The sequence below is a fragment of the Phodopus roborovskii genome, unplaced genomic scaffold (genome assembly GCF_943737965.1).
Source record: "Phodopus roborovskii unplaced genomic scaffold, PHOROB, whole genome shotgun sequence".
In the NCBI taxonomy this organism is placed as follows: Eukaryota; Metazoa; Chordata; class Mammalia; order Rodentia; family Cricetidae; genus Phodopus; species Phodopus roborovskii.
This window is the reverse complement of record NW_026126693.1, coordinates 2494850-2519483: the sequence shown is the minus strand read 5'-3', so window position 1 is coordinate 2519483 and position 24634 is coordinate 2494850. Positions and strand designations below refer to the sequence as shown.

Sequence of the window (24634 nt, the reverse complement as noted above, 5' to 3'; positions counted from 1 at the left end):
ATATTTCTATACTCAAGCGTAATGCAAAATCATACCATTTTGAAAGTTATAAGCATAAAAATGCTCATGTTAATTTTAAGCATTAGCACCTGTTGTTTTCCCAGACCTATTTATGCAAGGACCTTATTTGCAATAGAGAAAGCACACACACACATTTCCTTACACATTTAGAAAGAAAGCTGCCACACTTTAAATACAGTTGAGACATAAAATGCATGCTTAACATTTTCATGATGGCAGCATACTTTTTATTTTCCTTCCAGTCCTCTAGGTATTCTGCCCCAGTAAACAATCTGAATGACTTGAGATAGCTGCAAATCCCTGTGAACATCTCCCCAAGTGTAAGTTATTGGGAGGCTGTTTATATAATTCATGAACATCTCCAGTCTTGTGTCCTTTTAATCTTGGTGAATCCATTGTACTGACAGAACCCTGCTTTGAGTTTCTGCTTGAAGATTGGATTTATTCCTTCAACTTATCAGGAAGAGAAAGAAGAATGAAGCTGCACTTCAGACATATGTAACGGCCTCTGCACATATTGGCTGAGGTTTAATACTTCTGTCATTTTCTCCTTTGAATTTGTTAAGGCTCATGCTAAGCAGAGCAATCCTCTGGTGGCCTTTTGATAACATTAAGCCAGCCACAGAAGCTCTTATTAATTCCTAATAATTTACTTTTTAGTATAGCCTGACATGCCTCACATGAACTGGAAACCACAATTCATGTCTTTTAGGAATACAGCATGGTCAAATGATTATTATTTGAATACTTCTACATCCAGGTGAAATACATCCATAGCATTTTGGGCCAAAGATCTTGGACGTGAAAAACGACGCGTGTTCTTGTCCTCACTTCGGTCTCCTGTTTGATGGCTGTGGGATAAGTACTGGGACACTGCTACAGAGGGTGAGGGGACCAAAGAGGTTGGCTGGAGAGGAATATGACCTCTGTTACCCATTGTATAGACTCACAGAAGTTAATATTGGAGAGTCCATGGAATTTAAATCTATCTATTGCTCTCCTACCTACAGCTGCTACCCTGGAAGAGGACCCAGGAATCTCTGTCTCAGGAGCTGGTTTAAAAAGCCTCCCAACTCGGCCTTGTGTTTCCAGTTTTGCTTTCCCCACCTCCATTTAATTTTATATAAGCATCTCTAAGACAAAGGCAGGCCATTGGTCAAAACCTTGCACTAGGGCCCACGAACTGAGCATGCAATCTGGACTTGCTACAGGTGCATATGAGGCCTGTACCTGCCCACTCCCAAGTGGCAATCTGTGCTATTCTCTCTGGCTTACTTCAGCACGGCCACTTGTTCTTGATCTGCCTGTTCTTGACCTGGAGTTCCTTCGCATCTGAAGGCTCCTTTCTGAAAATCCCCCTAAGTCCTGGCTTATTCTAAGGAACAGCTCTCAGAGGAGGAGACAGTCCCTCCCCTGCCTATGAAAATGGTACATGCTTCCTCTTACAGCCACACTACTACACATACACATCACTCCTTTTTGTTTTATTCTACCTACAAATAAATGAGCAGCTTTTACAGTGCTGAGCATTTGGGGAACATTTGTTGTAGTCTTGCACTCTTCTTGAAGTTAAGGTGAATGACATTAACCTACTGTTAAGGGTGGTTTATGTTTCTTTGTGCTCATAGCCTGGGATGTGTAGGCCACTCAGTATGGCCATAGCCATTCTCCGATTTATTCTGTTACCCCCATCATTAGAACAAACCAATATAAGACCCTGTTATCTGAACATAGACATGCAAGTCACTTACTTATGGTGGCTCCGGACTCAGGCCTGTTGAGGGTGCTGATGATGACAAAGCCGAACCCTTCGTTTTCTTTGCGGTGAATGACCACATCGCTGGTCTGCAGGCTGTGCGAGGCAAAGCCTTCAGGCGGTGAGGCGCTGCTGCTGGGGGCAGCGTGGTTGCTGTTGGAGTAGGTTGCGTAGTCACTGCGTGGAGAGCTGTGGTGGGTTGAGACAGAGCCTGGACTCCTCCCATTCTCTGGGCAGGGCTCCCCTGAAACATATTCCATGGTACAGAGGACACTCAGTGATTTAGGAAAGGCTCTACTGAATTCCTCAGAAAGAGCAGACACGAAGAATGAGTGGCTGGTCTGCCCTCTAGATGGGCAGAGTATTTGAAGAGATTTAGCCATTGTTAGCCTTTCCAAAGCACGGGGACCCCTCCCATCAACCTCCCCCCGACCCAATCAGTACCCCACTCCATCAGCTTACCCCCACCCCATAAGCTCCTCCCAACAAATTCCCTTCCATCAACCTCCTCTCCATCAGCCTCCCCTGACTCCCTCATCAACCTCCTCTGAGACTGGTACACGCTTACTTTTCTCTTGTTATGACTGCAAGTCCCAGAGACAACAACGACAACTTTTATATGTTAGCCTCTTGGTTGCATAGTAACCAACTGAAGACGGTAGACAGAATCCTAAATCATCGTGGGCATATGAGTCACTAAAGAATTTATAAAGGGCCAGGAAGACGGCTAAGTGGGTGAGGTACACGCTGTGCAGATCGGAGTTGAAACCCCAAACCCATATAAAGGCAGGCAGTAGCATATGTTTCTGGGGTCAGTGCTTCTGTGTGGCAATGGGGGACAGAGACTGGTGAGTCCATAGAAGTTCTCTGGCTTGCTGGAGTAGATAACAGCAGAAAATAGATACCCTGCCTCAAACAATGTGTAAGGCAAGAACAAGCTTGGGGTTGTCCTTTTAGCCCTATACGAGTGAGCACCCTCCTGCGCCACCCAGATACTTGTTCACTCTCACACATAGACTCCCAGGTTAAAAGGAGCTAACAGGAAAGTACTCATCTTCAGGACCCACCCATGAAGTGTCTGTTTATTTCCCACAAAGTAGGTCTGTATACATCTGTACCCTTCTGTATACATGTTTCTCTTATTGGTTGATGAGTACAACACTATTTGGACAACAGGCAAGATGATAGGTGGGACTAGGAGACGAGGAGAATTCTGGGAAAGACAGGCAGAGGGAGACAGAAAGGAGAATGAACGGGGACTCGAGTAGCAACAGGTCCTAACCCTTCACTGGTAAGATAAGGTCACGTGGAAATACTTAGATGAACAGAAATGGGTTAGTACTTAAGAGAGAGCTAGCCAGTATGAAGCCCTGGCAATTGGCCAACAGTTTAATAATTCATTTGTCTTTGTGTGCTTATTTGGGACTGAGAAGGGTGGCAGGATCTGGCAGGACAGGAAACTCTTGCAACATAGGTCTTGGGGAGATTAGGTGTAGGAATGGAGATCACATTTCATGATCTTTGGAAAATGTTGCTGTGCCTGCATGTGGGACCAGCAATCCTGAGATGCTGCACAAAGGGAGTCAATGTCATGTTTTTGTTTTAAAGAGTCTCAGTTTAGTTTGGCGGTGGTAGTACACACCTTTAATCCTAGACTTGGGAGGCAGAGACAGGTTGATCTCTGTGAGATCGAGGCCAACCTGGCCTACAGAGAGAGTTCCAGGACAGCCAGGGCTACACAGAGAAACCCTGTCTCAGAAAGAAAAAAGAAGCCATAGTTCTATCTTCTGATTGTTTTTTAGCCAAGAAGAGTCAAATCATGCCATATAGGTGGGAAATAGACTTTTTAGAAGTTGCCTGCTTATTATTTTATGTGACAGCCATCACCCACATCTCAATAAGGTAGTTTGAAAGAATAAACAAATCAATTGAGATTTTCATTGAAAATTAGTTTGCACGCTCTGGACCAGATCTAATATCAGGCTGACAAACTGTGAATATTAAATCTCAATAGAGTGAAGTCTTGTTCATTTGCATCCCATATTACAAAATACACTTTATTATTAATTAGGTAAACCTACCATACTTTCAACATGAAATAGAATTATGTGGCAATAGGATAAGAAATTGGGAGCTAAGAGAACTTAATTTATGGTTTTAATTAGTTATTATTTTATTGTGGGGATGTTCTATCTGCGTGAACATATTCGTACATTGTGTGCATGCTCAGTGTCAATGGAGGTCAGAAGAGGGCATTGGACCCCTGAACTGGAGTAACATGCTGTGAGCTGCCATGTGGGGGCTAGGAATTGACCCGGGTCTGCTGGAAGAGCAGCTGGTGCTCTTAGCCATGGAGCCATCTCTCTCTAGTCCCAAGAAGTTCCCTTTTGAAATGAAAATTGGGCTGTCATTCTGGAAGGATTTGCCATTTTAACTTAATACCTGGACTGGGATAAAAGGAACAGATTTGTTAGTGTCACAAACTGCAGTTGCATCACTGGCAGTGTGGTGGCATTGGAGGGAGTGACACTTGGAGGGGTGGGGCCTGGTTGGGTTCTTGTGCTCATTGGGGTGAATCCTAGAGGGAACTGTGTGTGGGATACCAGTACCCCTGTTTCCTCCCTTGTCTTTGTTCTCTAGCTGTGATGTACATGGGGTTATTGTATGTGCCTCTATCACTGTGTGCTGGCATAGGCCCAAGGCAAATGGGTCACATGTGAACCTGTGGCACCAAAGAACCCTTTCCTGATTATAATAAGCTCACTCATCTCAGGCACGTGTTATAGTAACCGGGAGACGATGAACGGTCCTCAAATAAAGACATCAAGGTGGAAACAGACTAAGGAGATGTTCTGTTATCCTGATATCCAGAGAAAGAATTGCATTTATTTACATACAGAGACATTAGAAGCAACATTAACTTGCTGCCAGTACTGGGGAAGCAGAGGCAGGCAGATCTCTGTGAGTTCTAGGCCAGCCTGGTCTAGAGTGAGTGCCAAGGCAGCCAGGGCTAGACAGAGAAATTCTTTCTTGAAACTCCCCCCTAAAAAGAAACATCTCTAAATCAATTAAAAATTGGAAGAAAATAAATGAAAATTAAGTCACTTAGTAATCCAAAGATCTTATAGTTAATTAATTTTGAGAGCAGTTTATTAAGTACATGAAAGGGAGAAGAGAGCTGAGGAGGAGCTGCATGCTTCTCTCTTTATTTCTTTTAATTGCAGAAGACCTGAGATCCAAGCTAGTTCTATTATGATTTGATACATTTGAGCTTTTTCTTTAAGATATAATTAATTAATTTTAATACAAAAGGATGACTTTCATTTGTGAGAAACATACTGAGGTCACAACAGGACAAAATGTCACTGTCAAAGCCTTTTCCTGCTTTGGACTAGAATTAACTGTACCCTCCTTGCTGGAAAGCATCCTTCAAAGACAGGCTGTTATTGTCTTGGTGAAGCACATGTCCTTTATCAGTCCTTGTGAAAGTTGGAAATAAAGTGATTAGAGATAGTCTTGGAGAAGAAAAACAAACAATCATTATGCTGCTACATTAAATTGAAAATCTCCAGAGTTACTGGACCAAATCAGTAACTAAATGTCATAGGCAATGACAAGAGAGATCTCATTTTCAGGCTGTCATATTTTAGGGAAGTTGAGAGCTGTGGTTGTCAGTAAATCAGTAAAGAATAATTATGTGTCTTGGCAGTAAGTGGCTGGGAGTGGCTAGATTGTGGGTTCTAGAAAGTGAGAGAACCACTGACTAAGTCATGTGAGTGGTCCTTGGGTAACAGAAAGGGTCAAACTCACCATCAGGGCACTTTCCTGTTGCATTTGCACTCCTTTCCAATCTCTTGAGAAAAAACCCTTTATCTTCAGCAAAATGAGTATGTTTTAAGGCTGGCAGTTAACTGGGAAGATTTCTACGCCTTCCCAGGGGTGCTCTGCTCTCTGACTGACACTTAGAATCTGGTGGCACTTTTGTCTTTCAGAGCTTGATGTCAAATGCTTCCTATTCAACTGGCTTTCCATCTGAATAGTACTGCTGTCTTTCCAAACCTCTCTGTGGTGTAGCCATCAACAGGTTTGCACTAGAAGAACACAGCAAAAGGCCAGGTGACTCAACACCACATGAGTTAAAGAACTGCCAGAGGCCTTTTGGTGCCTACCCACATGGCTGCTCAAATCCAGTCACTTACTGTTTCCTCAAGTCAAAGACTTAAGCTTTAGGTTAGATTCTGTATCCACCAGTGATACTTAAAGAAACTCTTCCTTTGGGCGGGTGGGGATGGCTCATGGTGGTAACTGCTGATGGTGCCTAAAAGTGAGAGGCCTTGGACTCAAACATTTACTATTGGCCCGTTGCTGGTCTTAACTTCTTAATGATAATTGTTAAAACCAATTGCCAATGTTTATAAACAGGGAGAGCTGATAGGATTATGGATTTGTAATTTCTCTCGACATTTTGGAGCTAGATCACGGCATCCTGTTGTCTGGGTCAACATTCCTGACAACTTCTCAATACTTCTCACAAACATCAAATTTATTCATGTGCTCACTAGGGAAGCTGTTCCCAAGGGAAAAGGGAATTCACTTAGAATGACAAAGGGTAGACCAAGATCAAGGGCTGTGCTATCCAATTTGTTTCACAGTGCTTCTAATGAACTCCCCTTCCTTAACACTTGTGCAAGAATTCTATTCCCCTTGGATACTGAAGAAAGATGCTGATAGCATGGTGGCTGACTGTAACATGTTTTGATTAAGCCATAAGCTTTCTTTCATATCCATTTTCAGTTCACAAGTTAGGGAATTCCTCAGGGACGTCTTACTCTCAGACAAACAGTATGTATCCAAAACAATGTGTCATTAGATTGAACATCTCAAAGCTGAGCTACTAAGCATATAAATATTTATACTTTTAGTATAGTAATTAAAGCCACTCTCTTAATATCCTTGGGGGAACAAACCAACCAAATACTGAAGATGGTGATATAGACAAGACAGCTCTCAAAACCAGTTCAAAATGCAAGATTTGTGCTTGTGAGTCCCAGTAAAAGACACTGGAGGCTTACTGCTTCCTTCCTCCCTCCCTCCCTCCCTCCCTCCCTCCCTCCCTCCCTCCCTCCCTCCCTCCCTCCCTCTTTCTTTTTTTTTCCCCAGGGTTTCTCTGGGTAGCTTTGGAGCCTGTACTGGAACTAGCTGTTCTAGACCAGGCTGGACTTGAACACACAGAGAACCACCTGCCTCTGCCTTCCAAGTGCTGGGATTAAAGATGTGTGCTACCACCACCCGGCTATATTGCTTGTTTTTCTTTTAACTCAGTAATTTCCTATTTTTGATGACTTCACTTGAAATTGTAAAGAAAAATGGGCTTTCTACTTTAGTGTGTACATATTTCTTAGAACTTAATATTTGGGGACGGCTTTTGCGTTATTTCAATTTTTGCCCAATGTTATCAACCTATCTGTATGCCATGGCGTATATGTTCTTTTTCTGATGCAGCAGTCTGGAAGCCAGTGCTTGCATTCCCACACAGAGCAGTGTGTCTGCACGAGCCAACATAGAGGATGAAATCTCTACAGCCTCACCATCCTCCGGCTCCCAGGCTCCAAATAGCACTGCTGTGAGATAATGCACCAACAATTTCTCTTCCTAAGTCTTTCTTTCTGCTAAGTTCACTTCCTGTCATCTCTGGAACAGCTGGTCCTTAGCCAGGCCTGCCCCTTCCACCGCCTTGCTTACCAGAGCAGAATGACAGCAAGATAACTTAAAAAGACACTCCACCTGGCCCGTCACATCTGTGTGGAATTGTCCTTTACCACTGTGAAGAAATGGCAGCTACGAGGAAGTTTGTTTTCCTATGCCTTGTGGATTTCTTCTACCCTGGGTTTTAGGCATTTATTTTACCCTCAAAGCATCCCGTCTTGAATTTAATAATTTTCTGTACCAATTGCTCTTTCAAGGAGTCTAGGTTGGATAAATATGGAATCCCTCATAGTGTGATCAAAGTGTAGTGAATTGTTATCCAGAATTAAATGTACTCGAAATGCACTCAGAAGCCTAGCAGAGAGAACCTGGTAAGTACTGCATCAAAGAATGCTTTACAGAAGTCACATGACCTACAAATGGCAAGAGTACCTTTGCACATTTGGCCTATACTCCAACAGCTTGGGTTGATTAGAACAAAATTTAATTTGTAACAATCAGTTGGTGTCAAAGAGAGCATGAAATTATGTTGGTGTACTGGATTTGTACTCTGTAGCATAGTTCCTTATAAATCAGTTATCTTTTTAATTTATTTTCAGGTTACAGTACATATAGCACACCAACTTTTTTTTTTTTTTTTTGTTAAAAATCACTCTGTATGGAAGAAAGGCAGTTAGATGTTAACCAAGCAGCACTGTCTCTCTCCTGGCCATTCGCTCAAGGAGAAGGCATAACTCAAGGTGTTTTATTTCTTCGGGTCAAGTGGTATGCCACGGATTTTGGAAGACAAATGGCACATTGCAGCAAACCCTCCATCCAGTGCAAGATATATAGTGGTCTCTGCTGGTGAAGTCTGATGCTTTGCCTGATTTGCTATTTGAAATGACTGCCCTTGCTCAAGTGCTAGTTTCTATGGGACTCAAAAAGAAAAAGATATTTAGTCCAATATAACTTAGGCTTTCTATTCACCCACAGCCTGTGATTAGCAGGTGTCCTTTTAAAACTTTCTCATGGTAAATGTGAACACTCATGGAAGAATTAGGGAGTGACATTCATCAATGATTTGTCTTTGATTGAGTGTCTTAAAATGGAATTTGGAAATGATAATAGCAAAGAATAAAGATTGGCCCCAGAGATGATTCCTGCATGGCATTGTCACTGACTGTGGACTATCAGGCAATCTGTTATTCCTTGGCCCTCAGTTTCCTTATGTTTCATGCAGAGAGTTCATGTGATTAGGTCATCCCTAATTTTAGAAGTGTGTATGTAGAAGGGAGTTCAGGTGGCGAAGGAGATGGGCCAGTGGGCTTCTGGGACAGAAGAGGGGACACGGCTGAAGTTGCCGCTTCTGTGATTCACAATACAAAGCATGGGCAAGTCTCAGGAAGAAAGTCATAATGTAACATCATCCAGTGTCAAGGCTATAAAGCCAGTATGGAGATTGTGATAGCCATACCCCCTGGAAAAAGAACTCTCCACTGGGAATTGATAGAGAGGCAAATGAGAAAATATTATGAATATATGGGCTGACTTTTAAATATATGTCTTTGGTGGGTTATTTTTGAAGCCAAGAAAATAGCTGTAAAGGGAATAATTACTTATAATTTAGCTGTTTCATAAGCTTAGAGCTATATGAATCATGTTTTCTCAGTGTGAGAGCTGTAGTTCCCCATATAGGGTAGTAGGTGTGTTGTTACCTTTTATCAGGCACCACAATAAAAGCTAATTTTCCATACTGGTTTCCTTATTACTGTATAAAAATGCTGTAGTCTTTTTATTTGTAAACACAACAAGAAACATTTTCAAAAGGCATATTTTCCATTATTATAATGTTTTCCTTATAATAAGCATGTACCAAATGTCTTGAATCAGCCCCAGGTTTTTCTAGGAAATTTTAATGACTACATTTAAAATGTAGGCCTCAAAGACTGGATTAATGGGGTTGAAAAGCTGCACTTTGGAAAATAGTTACTTATGGAGCATCTAGCTTGTTTCTTTCCCTATGTAACACAGAAAATGATTTTAAGTTTCTAGTTCCTCACTTTTCTACCCAGAACATTCTACTGCCTCTTTCCCAACTCTCACTGCCCACTTCAGGACATACCTCCACATAGCACCTTTCTTCTCACAGTGAGGTTAACCTGCCCATTGCGGGCTGCATGGTGCATAAGGTCAATGACATAGCGGTGGGTCTTGCCAGCCACTGGGATCCCATCCACATAGACAAGCTCATCTCCTGGGTGTAGACGGCCGTCTCTGTCTGCTGAGCCCATGGCAATGACAGCTCCAATCAAAATCTAGAGAATAGAGGAGAGAACATTCACATATGTAAACAGGGGCATGCACTTGAAGAGCAGATTGTGAGAGGTGGGATGGATGTCCTTCCAGGCACTCTTTCCCGTTGTCTACTATTCAGAGAAAAATGAGTATCTTGAACTTACTGCTGGTTTCCATAAAGTGTCCCATGGAGGACACTTCCTGACTGTCTCTTTAGTTGTCAGCCTTAAGGGGAATTACAACTCAAAATATGCTGATGTCAGTTGGCTACCACGTTTGACCTCTGCATTGGAATACTGTGGAGACTGGGTCCTGACTACTGTTCTTAACTGTGTAGCCTTGAATATAGTTTCCTAAGCTTTGCAAGCGACACATTCTTCACTTACAAAATGGGATAATAATAGGAACAGTTCATACGATTGTTGGGAGAGGCCAATGAGAAAATGTCTGTAAAGCATTTAACTTTTGCGTGACATTGTATGTGCACAAATGTCAGGGGGATACCACTTGTTGGTCACCATTAAACTCTGCAGAGGTTTAAAATGTTTTTTTGTTTTTGTTTTCTGTTTTTCCTCGCTTGTTTACTTTGAGACACTGGAGGGGTGAAGCAAAAAGAAAACAATGATTTGTTTAATTTTATTTTAGTTTTACTCAAATATTCCTAGCTGAACATTCTCCAGTATCTGACCAATTCCTCAGAACACTGTCTTCCTCTGCATGAAAGAACATTTCCAGCTCCATGTTGCCCCCAGCATTTCTGTGGAAGATACAGTACCACTGTGCCAGGGACAGAGGTGTGTCCTCTGAAACCCAGGGAATCATTATAATACCGTGAACTAGGATGATAATGAGAAGCAGTATACATGGCTTCCGAGAAGCCGATAGCACCTTGATTTCGTTTCTATAAGCAAGGCCTTCTTGTTTTTTTTCCTTTCCCAGAAGAAAGAAAATGGTACTCAGTATTTTGGCTTTGTTGTTTAACCCAGAAAACACTTCTTCAAGTCAAGCACAGCAGGTCTCGTTTTCTTTTGTTAGCAGCTGAGCTGCATGGTTCTCAGAGACTGTGGTTTCATCAGCCCGACAATATTACAGAGGCCTCCCTCCAGGTTTTCAATCCTTGGCATAGTAATTTCTCCCAGGTCTCAGATTTGTGGATGCCAGCTGGCTTGCAGAACAGCCCCACCTGCCATGCTTGTCTTCAGGCTTGGTACCAGCAGATGCTCCTGAACTTAGTCCTGTTTCTCATGTCTGTCAATATGGCAACTGGATCTGAAGGTACAGACCTCTAGGTCCAGGTGACATTGCAGTTTGCAGGATTTCACAGCTTTACATGTGCATAGAGGAATGACCATTTCCTACAGTATTGCTGCCTACAGTAGTGTTGCAGCTTTCTATCCCTGGAAGGGTGGGGTGAGAAACGGCTTTGCTTCCATGATGAATTGCTTTGGCTTCTGCCATGACCAGGAAGGCTTTGCACCTCCTGCCTTGGATTACTTGCATAGTCTTGCTCTTTTCCTTCCAACCGCTACACCTACTTGCCATAGTCTAGAAGTTGGGCACACTTCTGACAATCCATTTTCTCTTACTGTCATGCCAACCTGAGTGTTTGAATTTCTTTCTAAAGACATTTCAGACTGCTCTTCAAAAGGCTCAGCCCACTATGGAGTGCTTCACAGGTTTTCCAAGTGCTTTGTGCAAAAGCCAGTTAAAGTGTTTATTCTCCACTACCCCCTGGAAGCTGCAAAAAAAAAAAAAATGCTTCAACCTTTAAATTTCTTTTCTAAGGAAATAGCAAAGTTCATAACTAGTTATAATAAAAACAGTTTATGAACTTTTTGGCTGGCTAATTACCAACTGTAAGGTAAAATTCTGCTTCTAATCCATGAAAATTTACAACTGTGAGAGCCTAAAGTTACAACTGGGCCTTATACATGCATAGGAAAGGTAAGTTACACAGTGGAAAATCCCTGTTCCTCTCTTGCTGTGGGAAAATACAAGGATGTACACATACTATTAAAGCCACATTCTCCATCACTAGTTTGATGTCACTCATTAAAGGACACTCCCTATAAAGCACTGTTTTCTTGTCATATTGCCATGATAACAGTGTTCTCTTCATTTATTCATTTCAACAAAGATTCACTGAGTCCAGGGATACCATATAAATGCCAGAAATCCACAGTGAAAATAGTAATAATCATCACCTTATGAAGCCACCATTGCGGTGCATAAGAAATGTAAATTAAAAAAAATGCAACCTAAATAGTATGTAAGAAGACTCATACAACAGAAAAAATAGCAAGTGTGGGGAGGTGTCAACCATGTGATCAAGGCAGTGTTAGGGTTGGTTAGGGTAGGCATCATTGAAAAGTTGACACTTTGAAGTGTAAAATGACAATGAAGTGCACTGAACATATTTTCCCTCAATTTTTGTTAATTTTTATTTGAGGATTTCATACCATGTATTTTTATTGTATTCATGCTTCCCCCTTAATCCTTCCAAAATCGCCCTCTATTCCTTCCCTACCAAACTTTTTGTTCTTTCTTTCTAAACCCATCAGGAACAGTTGGTACTGCCCACATACTCTTGGATATGTGCCTTCACTAGAATGTGGTCAGCACTTCAGAGGCTGCACTGTTAAAGAAACTGACTCCCCATTTCCAAGCAGCTCTCAATTGTCAACAAGCTATGAGTGGTCCTTTGTTTTCGTCTCCCTTCCTCCAGGCTGAGGTTTTGTCTGGCTTGAGCTAGCACAGCCTTTGTGCATGCTCTCATAATCACTGTTGTGTCTGGAAAACAGTTTCCTGGTAGCCATCTATTTCCTTTTGCTCTTACAATCTTTCCACCACCTTTTCTGTAATGATGGCTAAGCTTTGGGTAGAGGGGTATTATATAGGTTTCCCACTTAGACTTGAGTGTTCCACAGTCTCATCTGCATACCTTGACTATTTGTGGGTCTCTGTGTTAATTGCTATTTACAAAAACAAAAACAAAACAAAAAATGTAGCTTTTCTGATGAGAGTTGATAGATGAACTAATCTGGGGTATAATGATAAGCCATTAGGAATCAGTTTAATCTTATTTCTATTTAGTGACATAACATCTGTAGGTTCTCCCGTAGGTCTAAGGACCTGTCTAGCCACAGGTCCTTAGTGGCTCTAATAATGGTGACAGATACAGTTTTCAACTGTGGAGCAGGCCTTACATACAAGTACAAGGTCGTGAGTTACTCCCATGACTTTTGTGTCATTATTGCAGCAGTGGGCATGTCTTATGAGGCTGATTGTTGTAGCTCATATGATTCACAGCTGGGTAAAACTGGTGATTACTTTTTTTCTTTGGTAGCACATGTAGATCTCAGAAACTATGAAAGCTAGGCACTAGGCATGAGACTCCCAGATGGGTGCCAGCTTGATTTCTGTTGAACATATTTAAAAAGTTCCAATTTTAAAATTCCACACATATTAAAGTTCTAGTCTTTCAAATCCTCTTTTACTTTGTTCTTTCAAATCTTGGATATTTATTTTTATATAGACTATTCAATTAACACTTTAAATCAATATGTTATTAAATCAATTATTTATTAAGTAGTGCTATACAATTATTTCTATATGTAATTATATTGGAGAATATATACTCTACTTTGTTTTTTAAAAGATTGCTGTAGCTATTGACCTGACCTGGGTTCTGTGTTATGCATTGGGTGGGCATCATGACTGGCCTGTGCCTGACATGCTGGATAGGCACTGGAGATGTTTGTCCATTAAAGCATGTTCGCTCCAACCATTGGGAACTGCTGAACACTCAGACTGCCATTGTTCCAGTGCTCTTGTTAGCCTTGTTCCGTACCCTGGCAGTTTCACACCTTTGTATGTGCTGTATTTTACTGGTGACACAGAGTTAGTTCTATGTGTCTCTCTATTCAGGAAATGGCTTCAAATGTGATTTGTATATATACTTGATACATTCTGTTATTTCCCATTTGCTGTATTAACTACAGGGACTGGATAATCTTGCACACTGTAACTCTTGTTGGCTTCCAAGTGTGTGTGTTACAGACTGATGTAAGCTCATAAGACCATGTCTTAGGGTACCTGACCCTTTTAGACAGTTGTTCACCAACTTTAGGGTGTGCAGATATCACCTGTGATATCAAACTCTTCTAGATTACCCACCCTTCCACCCTTGGGATTCTACAGGGCAGAGATGAGTATGAGGTCATCAGTTGGGATTTGGTCTCAGTATGTAGCCCTGGCTGGTGTGAAATTCTCTATGTAGGAACAGGATCCAAACTCATGGAGATATGCCTATCTCTGCCTTGTGATACTACTACATTTAGCCTTATTGTGAGATTTTGCATAGTTAGCAATCTCCTCAGCTGGACTGGTTCAATGGCCACAGGACCTATGGTTTTACTGGTCATATCTCAAACTGTTCCTGCACTGGTCACTTTCCAGGCATACTGAAACCTGTTGGTCTAGGTTCTCTTATGTATCAAATTTCGTCTTCTTTCTAGTCTTGCCAGCCAGTGCAGTCTTGGCTCAGTCATTATTCCTCTGTTCTGAACTAACTCTTCAGCTCCAGACTCACTCTTGAGATGTCTCCGTGCTCTTAGAGGAACATTCTGATACATTTCTGTTGTTTTGGTCTGTAAGGAAAAACTTAGTGGGAAAACAGAACATCATGTCTACATAAAAGTCTTCTCAATTATGTTTTCTTTCTAACACCAAGTGATCGGCCCTAAAATCATATACATATGGGCCACACTAAATGGACTCACCAAGTTGTATTTATGCATGTATTTATGTAATAATTGTAAGCAATGAAAAAGAGGCCATAAACTTGAGAGGGAGTGGGGGTATGTGTGGCATGGGAGGAGCTAGAGGAAAGAGGAGGAAGGGGGAATGACATAAACATAGGACTCATATGTTAAATAAACAAGCCCCAAAGAAACAAACCCAACATCACAACCCTACTTTATCTCAAGGTTTGAGGGCACAAAATAAAACAGTGTGTACTGTGAAATAGCAATTTACATTCAAGACCCTGATGTACTAGGAAGCTAGGGGAAAAGATAATGCTAAAAGGAAAACAAGACCAAACAAAAAAACAAATCATAAATGACCTCTGTAGGCCTTTAATTTATTCTGATCCTTCCTGTACAGGCTGCCCAAAGTCAGCACAATCCAACAGATCCGTTTGTTGACCAAGTCCTACAAGTTGCCACAGTGGCAGATACTGCAGGTCCTTTCCTTCTAAAACAAGTCCAGGAGTTTGCATCAGACCTCAGTCCAAGGAATAGGTCTGCCCAGTGTCTGCCTTTATTTTGGAAGGTTTGTCTCCACTGTGATATTTTTTAGATTTCCACTTTGATGCCTTTTCATTGCCTTTCAGCTCACAGCAGGAAATCTCATTTTTGTTCCTTTCTGGCAATTTTTTCATTTTTTTTCTACTTCTATTGTTATAACTGTGAAAAGTATCACTCTCTCTCTTTTTAAAGAAAAAATTGCCTGGACACTTTGCTTGAACAGGAGCCCCGCTGTTCATTGTTTGTGGAAGTCTAGTTGTGATCAGTTCAGTGTGAACCCCAGGGCGTCAATACCATTTCAGACCTGTTTGCTGGGACCTGTGAGATCTGTGCTTGATGAACACATCACCTCCCTTGCCTCAACCACTGTATCACACCAGCAATTAAATGAGACAGGGGTTGGGTTTGTGTGTTATCTCTGAGCTTAGTATGTGGAGAAGTGGGAAGAGGGGCTGTTGGGAGACCTTGCTTAGAGTAGTCTTCTTGATATTGACACAGCACTCTTTGAGGTGCAGTGTTCTGGCTTTCAAGGCTCGCTTTCTAGCCTTTCCTGCATTGGGATGAGTTAGGCTCCTACTTTATTGCTGACGTGCCAAAAATCGGAAGCTGCTGCAGGAGTGTGTTGCAAGTCATTTAAAGGAAGGAATAAACAGGAATGAATCTCAACAAGAACAAGAAAGATAACCAGTAATCCATGAAATCTGAGGAATGCAAGGACTGTGTTCAGAAGGGCCGAGAATCTGGGAATCTGTGCAAAATAGAGGACTGTCCTGAGCCCAAGTGGGGACTGTGCAAATAAATGCACACTGCATCTTGATTTAGTCCAACACATATATCATTCGGCTAGCCAGTTGTATTGCTTTTGTGTTGGATTAAGTCTAGGACAGTAACTCTTTAATACAGTTCTTCATGTTGTGATAGCCCCCAACCATGCAATTATTTTGTTGCTACTTCATGACTGTAATTTTGCTACTGTTATGAATAATAATGTAAATATTTGATATTTAGGATGTCTAATATTTGACTACCAGAGGGTCTTGACTGAAAGGTTGTCTAGAAGAGCATCTCCCTTTTTGAATTAGCCAAGTCTACATATATCCCATGACTTGGGCAAGCCTGTATGTAGCTCTGGAGAAAAGGACATTGGGGGGGGTGATGTTTACTAATTGGGGTGGTGGTATATCTCCAAAACAGACAGTCATGAGCCCAGAGGTCCAGCAGATACCAAAATCCATACCATGAGACAAATTGAACCATTGTTGGTTTGCCTTATGTTCATTTTACAGCTTAATATATGTGTATTTATACACAGAAGAATGGACCAATAGGCTATGTTGAATTAAAATGACAATAAATGACCAGTGCTTAGGCCTATATGAATCACGATTTGGCACAAGTTGGAAGTTGCTTTGATCTATTCACCCTCCTAATTTCTTTCAGTCTAATTGTCCTGGATGGCAGTCTTAAAGGAAATTGTGTAAATGAGTGATAGAGGCATCAAGGGAATTTTAGGTACTTTGATCATGCTTGATCTCAACTGGCTCCAGCCAGTTGTCATAATGGAAATATCATTAGATTTGTTTTTCAAGAGAAAATGGAAATCACATGAAAAAAATGAATTACTACACAACATTGTAAAAATTCCAGGGGAACAAGAGCATGCCACAGGGCTACTGCAACTGCATCTGTGCTTCTAGGACTAGGCTACTCCCATTTTCCAGAGACTTCCATGTGAACGGGAGATCAGCACACACTCTGAAACATTCACTTTTGTCTTAAGGATAAGTACCATATCCAGTTCCACTTAACACATATATATTGTACCAGGTTCTGTGTCAGGTTGAAAGACAAAATCCTCATCAAATCATAGTCCCTGTCTTCTAGAAGCTCATGGAACTTTACATAGTGGTAGTGCCATAGCCAATCCAAGGTGCAATTAATGCTATTTGAAAACTTTACCCAATATTCTGCATTATAATCAGCAGTGACAATATCTATGGTGACTATAAAAATTTAAAAAAAAAAGGTAATCTTATGGTTTGGTCTGACAAACAAAAGCATTTCAGTCAATGTATTCTGGAACAGAGAATGTGTCTATCTGGAAAGAACTCTTGAGGTTGGTATGTCAGCCTGAGCATGGTGGGTTCTGTTTGGGTTTGTTGTCCCAAGCCCTGCAATGTCTCGGTCATCACTAATGCAGAGAGAGCTATGAATTAACATATCATACTATTTATTATGAGCTCTTTCATCTGGTATCTTTTAAGACTACGGTTTTGTTCTAAACAGCTTTACCTTGGTTCAAAGAGAGGCCTGGTCACTGTCCTTGGTCCATGAGAGGTAACTTTGAAAATGAATGTCTTTAAGATCCATGGTGAGCTCCTTGGAGCATAGCTGACATATTGAAGAGATGACTCAGGGTCGGCCAGCCACACCTACAGGGTCTGAAGCTGGTAAATACAGGCCTGTGATATCAGTCTGGCTTCTGGCAAAAAGAGGGCCCTAGAGTTGGAATTTGACCATGGAGCTGCTGATTCAATTACTTGTGTTCCTGTATAAAACTTTAGTTACAAGTGCTGGTCACCAAAGTTTCCTTTAACATCCTGACTGGCAAACTGGCTATGGCATATGGGAGACTTTGTGTTTGTTCCCCCTCTCCCAGACATGGTGGTAGGCTTTTTCATGGTTCTTCTGCCTGCTCTTTCACTATAACAAAGCTAAAGTCATGATATGCTTTTGAGTTCTGGCTGTCTTAGTGAACTGCTGAAGCTGAGGAAGGCTGTGAGTGTATAGGGCAGTTCTCTAGTGGCTTCTGACTGACACAGCTGTCCCACTTTCTTGTTTGTAGTTCCTAAGCCAAACTTGAATGTTCTGAGAGTAAAACGTCCAGAGACAAGGGGGGCTGGGTAGGATAGCCTGGGCTACGTTCCCCTTACCCCTACAAAGAGAACGTGTTTTAGCCTGAAGCGTCCTGGTTATTTCAGAGGATGAAGCCCACAACAGATTGCTTTGGTGGTCCCATTCGTAGTCGAGACTCCATCCATCTTGGAAAGATGTCCTGAGCCAGAGACTAGCACACAGTCAATCTTCAGCTTCTACGAAGTTACTTCATGAGCCCTGTGCGTGTACACAGTTTTTCTCTAGACAACTCAACTTTTATCCTATGAAACTGTCACATTAAGGACATCATATCCACAGCTGGGTCTAAAGTGCAGCCAGTTTGTAGATACTCTTTGTAGTTTAGCAAACTCATTTCAGTTGATATTCAGGTCCTTGGTGAACTTGGGTAGATGACAATTTTAAGCTGAGTTTTGGGTAACTCTGGTTAATGGCACAGCTTTCATTTATGGAATAAGAAATAAAGGAGAAGATGAAATCCTTGCTTAAAGTGAATAGAAATTCTTCCTGATCAAGGGAACACACAACATGTCATAGTCATTCTGAAGAAAGCAACGTCAGACTAACATCTTGTGGAGGTCAGGAACCTGGAGGTATAATCAATGTCATCAACATGTACATAGATGAAGAAACTCCATGACATCTCAGCTATTTGCATATGAAATGAAATGTTGAAGGGAATGAGTCTGGAAGACTAGTCAGGATACTGAGGATCTCAGAACCAGGTGACAAAGTGAGGGCGCTGCTGTGAAGTCCCCTGGTAATCAAGTTCTTTCAAGAAGTCTGAAGATCCTTGGGGCCTGCATTATTTTTGGCACCCTCTCCTATTCTGAAACACTAAGGGGACCAATGGGACCAATCTTTGGCCAGTGTGTCTTCCCATTTTCCTTGGCAGCTGGAGGCTTAGCCACATGTTGGGCAATTGTTGCCCATTTTATTCCTGGGAATTAGGAACCCTTTCTCCTGGAGTTTTCTTCAGTAAGAAACCTCATATTACTCAATGACTCTGCTTGAATGTCTCTAGAGTGGAGGAGCTCACTCTATACAAGATCATCTACTAGGGGGCAATTTTTAATTATTATGGGTTCCTTTCTTGTGCTAGACTGGTCTTTTCTTCTTTTGGTAAACAATCTCCTAATATGGCATAAAAGGCTGATGATCATAGACATTTATTTAGAATTTGTTATAATCCAGGCACCAAGAGTTTTAACTTATACCATCTTTACTCTTTAAATCCATTCTATGGAATGGTAATTCTGGCTGCCCTCATCTTGCAGATGAGCAAATGGAGGCTTATAGTTTGGTGTCTCATGTGAACTAGGTTGGGATGTGCTCAAACTCGTCTTTGTCTCCTTGAGCACCATTTAAGAAATATCTTTACAATGAGTGTTTCATGGAGGATATTTTAATATGAGCTCACAAATCTAGGCTCACTATGTTTTCTGTATATTGGTGAATATTGCAAGTTTATACTTTCATTCTGAGTTTGTATACCCACATAGCCAAATACATATATTAACATAAAAATTACTACAGTACCATTCTTAAATTCCTAGTATTCTTTCAACAGCTGATGACCTCATGAAAATATTCTTTCCATAATGCCTTAATTCATTGGCTCAGATTTTTTAGCAGAGAATTTTATTTTACGTCTATCCCTCATTGTTTTTGTTGTAAGCACATATGATTCTGTGGTTTCCAGCTACCTGTTCAGTTATGTTTTATGGCTGCCTCTTAGAGAATTCCATGTTTCAGAACCATTAAATAATTGAACTACTCAAGAAGAATCAGTCCATTCTTAGAAACAGTAGCATCACTCCCAGTGCAGTTTATGGAGTGATAATGACCGTGGAGATGCTTGTATTGGGTGAGATATTGTTAAGAGAACTACAAGAGAGAGGACATTTCCTTTTGGATACTGTACTGAATGATATACTCCCTGGTATTTATGCACAAAACAGTCTTGTGTGGAAGTAAAGTGGGTTCAACTTACAGGCTGTCCAGGTTCATCTCCCCCAAGGATTCTGAAGCCAAATCCAGATTCCATCCTTCGAAGGTGGACATCCAGTTCCTTATAATCTGGACCTGGCATAAAGGAAATCCCATTGAGTAATGAATACTGTCTCTTTCCATCTCCCGAGGAACAGAGCACACTGATGATAAATTAATTTTGTGGATGTGATTAATGAGAGTGCTGTGAAAAGCACAGAGGATACAAGTAGAGTGGTGGCAAAGTAGTACACATCCTAAATGTACATAGTCCCAAGAATGGCAGTGAGCATCCAAGGGCATTGCTAGAGCATAACCCACAGGTAGCAAGAACACATGCATTTCTGAGTGAAATAAGTTAGTGCTTCTATAATTTTTAATTTTCCTGAGAGCCTTTGGATTGCCTTTAAGAAGCTTGTTTGTGACTTTGAGGATGTTTGCTCTGATTACCTCAGAAAGGAGTGAGAGAGCAGATGGCAAAACCTGCAAGTGTCTGTAAATACTGCCTAGTAAGCTACTACCATTTGTTTACAATTTGATGTATCCAGTATTGGCCACTGCTGTGTGTGTATGCATGTGTATGGAGGTGGGTGGGGTTGTATGTGTGTAAGTGTGTGTATGTGTGTATGTGTGCATGTGTAGGGTATAATTTAAGTCTTTTGGGCATGCTCCTTTAGTCTGTCCATAGGGTACAGGTAGAACTCTATCCAGGCCCAAGAAGAATTTCACCCCCAGATATTTTTGAATGTGAAAACCATAATGGACTATTGATGCCATCAACATCTAGAAAGTAAATTAGAGAAGGGACCATCTAAAGTTGGACCAACAGAACAAGAATGGACCTTTAAGAAAATGGAAAACTGTCCTGCATGGCATTTATTTCGTTTCTAGAACAAACTAAAAGTGTAGGAAGTATTTTGACTCTTTATGGAGACTGTTACATGACTCCTTTTAGGCCTTCTTTGGGGAAGCACATTTGTGATGGGATTGTGGGTTTCTATACCTGTTAGCATTTCAGGACAACCATCCTTGGGAGGAATATGTATATAAAAATATACTTAACTCCTTAAGAAATACTTAGCTCACTGAGTGATAACCATCTATCTCTCCCAGACTCATCAGTAAATGACTGTACACACAGCACACCAAATGCCCCCATTCTAGGCTTGGCTTTGTACCCAACCACCTGAGCTGTTTCCAACAATCAATGAAGGACAAGCCATACACTTCTGACATGTGGACAAATGATGGTTGTCTGGTGCTATCTTAAGAGAGCTGCCCTGGTTCATAGGCACTCCATGTGTGTATGCTGTGCAATATTCACAAGCATCTGTGTCTGTCATGACCAAACGTAGGATGGAGGTCTTTCCCATTCAACTACTAACACATGCAAAGGGGAGTAACCAACAGACTTCCACTAGTCATCCTGTATAAACTTTTCAATCATCAGTATTTTAAAGATGGGAAAACTTAGATGATTCCAATTACTAGTTATAATCAGGGGTAAAAAAATGATGAAGACTGTGCTCAACACTATATAAGACAAAATGGTTTATAAATTTAGCCTTTGGGCATCTGGAAGCAGGTGGTCAATCCTATAAACTACCTATAAACTACTACCATGGCAGTAGTTTTCCAAGTGATGGAGAAATGCAAGGAAGCATGGGAAATGACAGCTAATAGCCCATCACAGTAGAATCTCCACAAACTGGTTAGGATGCAACTAATTCTAATTTCCTGTCTAGAAACATGGGAGATATGGAATATAAGGTGACAGTGTTTTTGTATGTAAAGAGACAGAACTTTTGATCTACTTCTCCCGGCTCTTGTATGACTGGTGTGTACCTTCAAGTGGGGAATTGCTCCTTCAATGATTTTGGTATCTGTGCATACTGCCAGGGGAACTCCAAAAGGGTTTTACTGTATGTTCCATCTAATCTTTTAAGAGATTTCCTCTATAAGAAAAGATCAAAATTATGACAATCCCAGCAAGGGAGTTCTGAGCTGTGTCAAGGTACAAGGAGTTTGGTTATGTTAGAGAATATTGTTGTTCAACATAAAAGATTTTCATTCAATTTTTTTTAAAGTGGGAAAAAGTTCCTAGATTTCATCTGGTTAATTTATTTAATTCTGAAAAATGGAGATGTGATCAAGATGTCCACTCCTCCTTTTACTTTCTAATGTACTTTTTTCCTGACAATTATAAGCCTGTGACATAAAAAAGTGTGTGTGTGTGCACGAATGTGCTTACACACTATTGCCTGCAGAGACCCAGACATAATATTATGTCCCCCAGAACTAGAGTTACAGTCACTGTGAGCTACCTGATGTCAGTGCTTTTATCTCCAGCCCTATGAGCACTGACTATTGCTCTGACCGCTGTGTGTGTGTGTGTTCAAACACAGGGAGGAGTCCCTACTGTGTTACCTTCACTCTTCTATCTTCTATTCTTCAAGGCACATGTGCCCGCACATGTGACTTATTAATTTCTTGGTTAATTTTGAACATAGAGGCCACAGGGCCTAGAAACTTTAGAGACACAGTTAGCTGGAAAATAGTTTAAGTGATAAATTGTCTTTAAGTGGTATTTTTTTTTAAAATAAGAGCTTTTAGAAAGATAATTTTTCTTTTGTTCCTTTTTCCTCCCCTTACAAAGTAACTAAGATTATATGTACAAAGATAACATGCATTGTTCTCTTTCCTCCTTGCTTTGTTAGGGAAGAGCTGATGTTTTAAGACCTCACCTTGGCTGCTCTCCAGACCTGATGATGGGCTCAATCATTGTGTCATGTTTTATCTTTCCCCTTATTAATGTAAGCCATCTCGGGGCAAACATTCTTCCTTTACCACTGCAGTTAAGTAGTTAATCATCACCACCCTCAAACTTGTCTAGAAGTAAACCATGCACTTGGGAGCTTATTAGATAAAGGGGCCTGGTAGATGATAACTAGTCTGTCCTTGTCTTTTCTGATTCCTTGTTGGTTTTATTTTCTTCTTTTCCCTTGGCCCTTTTAGGAGGACTGTGGGGGGCTCTTCAGATGCTGCCTTCGATGATGATTAGCTATGACTATGTCTTCCTTAAAAGCAGTGTCCCAGTAGACACAGGCATTAAAAAACAAAGCATTTCATGACACTCCTCTCTGATGGGATCCTGTATGAACTTTGAGGCAAGGTAGTGAGAGGGGATGCATAAGCCCTAACTTATCCTGGGATCACACTAGTACTATAAAAGCTTAAATTCAAACCTAGTAATCAAAGCAAGGTGTGGTGGTGCAAACTTCAATCCCAGCACCTGGGAAGCAGATGCAGGTGGACCAATGTGGGCTTAAGTCATAAGAAAAATACATAGTCAGACTCTGTCTCAAAAGAAAAAAGTAGTAAATTGCTGTTATCAGCACAACTTCCCTCGTAATAAAGGACAATGGAATTTTAAAAGCTGATTCCTGTTTGCACTAAGATCCCAGAAGACTTAACATGCTATGAGAGCTTATGCCTTCACAAAGCATGGTTTTAGCACAACATTTAGGGAAAAGGCTCAATGACTGAGCACAACTGATTAGTTTTATGAATGGATTCAGTCTTCAAAACTGCAAAGAACAGCATTTTTAATGGAGTAATTGGCACATAGACTGCTATTATAAATGTCAATTAAATTTTGGTCTTTGAATCCCTTTCATGTGTTAATAAAACGAAAGCAGTATGGGTTATCACATTTGGCACAAAAGCCTCTTTCTACTTATTTCCCCTATTGAAAAGAGTGTTGCTGTTTTGACTTTCTCTTGTAAGGGGATCTAGGGAAGACTGAGGATGGAATAAAGAATCGAAAAAGGTCACTCAATATTCCCATGAGCTCAGGATTTTCAGGCACTCTAGAGACTGAACGGGTTAAAGAAGAATTAGTTGCTTTTGACCACTGAATCGGACATTACAGTTAAGTCGCTGATACATTTGGCTTGAGAAGACTGTTTCTTCTTCACCTTTCATATTTATTCCTTTGGTAATATGATGGTAGCCTAGGATGCTGTGGCCATGATATAAGCCATGTCCTCTCTGGTTCTCTTCTATAGCCTGCAACCAACTCAGATTTCTTCAACCCTAAATATTGCCTTCTCCCCTATCATATCTGCTCTTCTCTCCCAGAAATCTAGTCTTTGCTCCATCTCTCACCTCATTCTTGGCCAGGCTGGCTGCTTTCAGCTCTCTGATTACTGAATTCCTTCCTTTCTTTTTTTTTCTCCCTTTCTTCTCTCCTCCCTTCTCCTCTTCTTTCCTCCCCTCTCCTCCACTCCTCTTTCTCCCTTTTCCCTTCCCCTTTCTCTCCCCACCTCTCTTTTCCTTGTTGAGATAGGGTCTTTCTACATGGCCCTGGCTGTCCTGGAACTCATTCTGCAGACCTGGCTGGCCTTGAGCAGAGATCCACCTGCCTCTGCTTCCCAGGTGCTGGGATTAAAACCATGCATCGCCATGTCTGGATTCTTTAAGGTCCTTATAACACTTTAATAACAAACTGAATAGACTTTTTCTTCTTTTCTCTTTTGATTGACTTCTGTATATCACTGATACTGCTACTGATTTGATGTTTATGGTCCTGAATTCTTTAAAAAAAAAAAAAAAGCCTAAAAAAACAAAAAACAAAAACAACAGCAACAACAAAAAACAAGACAAGGTTTTCTTTACAAGT

General features: G+C 41.1%; 1 protein-coding gene across 1 annotated transcript in view; it reads right to left on the bottom strand.

The window, feature by feature from the left end:
• Positions 1 to 24634, bottom strand: part of Magi2 (membrane associated guanylate kinase, WW and PDZ domain containing 2) — a 1383694-nt gene that overhangs the window by 117290 nt on the left and 1241770 nt on the right. The window contains exons 14-16 of the mRNA XM_051174837.1: positions 19958 to 20049; positions 9588 to 9780; positions 1773 to 2021 (exon numbers count right to left, since the gene is read on the bottom strand). Coding sequence (XP_051030794.1) covers positions 1773 to 2021; positions 9588 to 9780; positions 19958 to 20049 — 534 coding nt within the window. The remainder of the gene's footprint in view (positions 1 to 1772; positions 2022 to 9587; positions 9781 to 19957; positions 20050 to 24634) is intronic.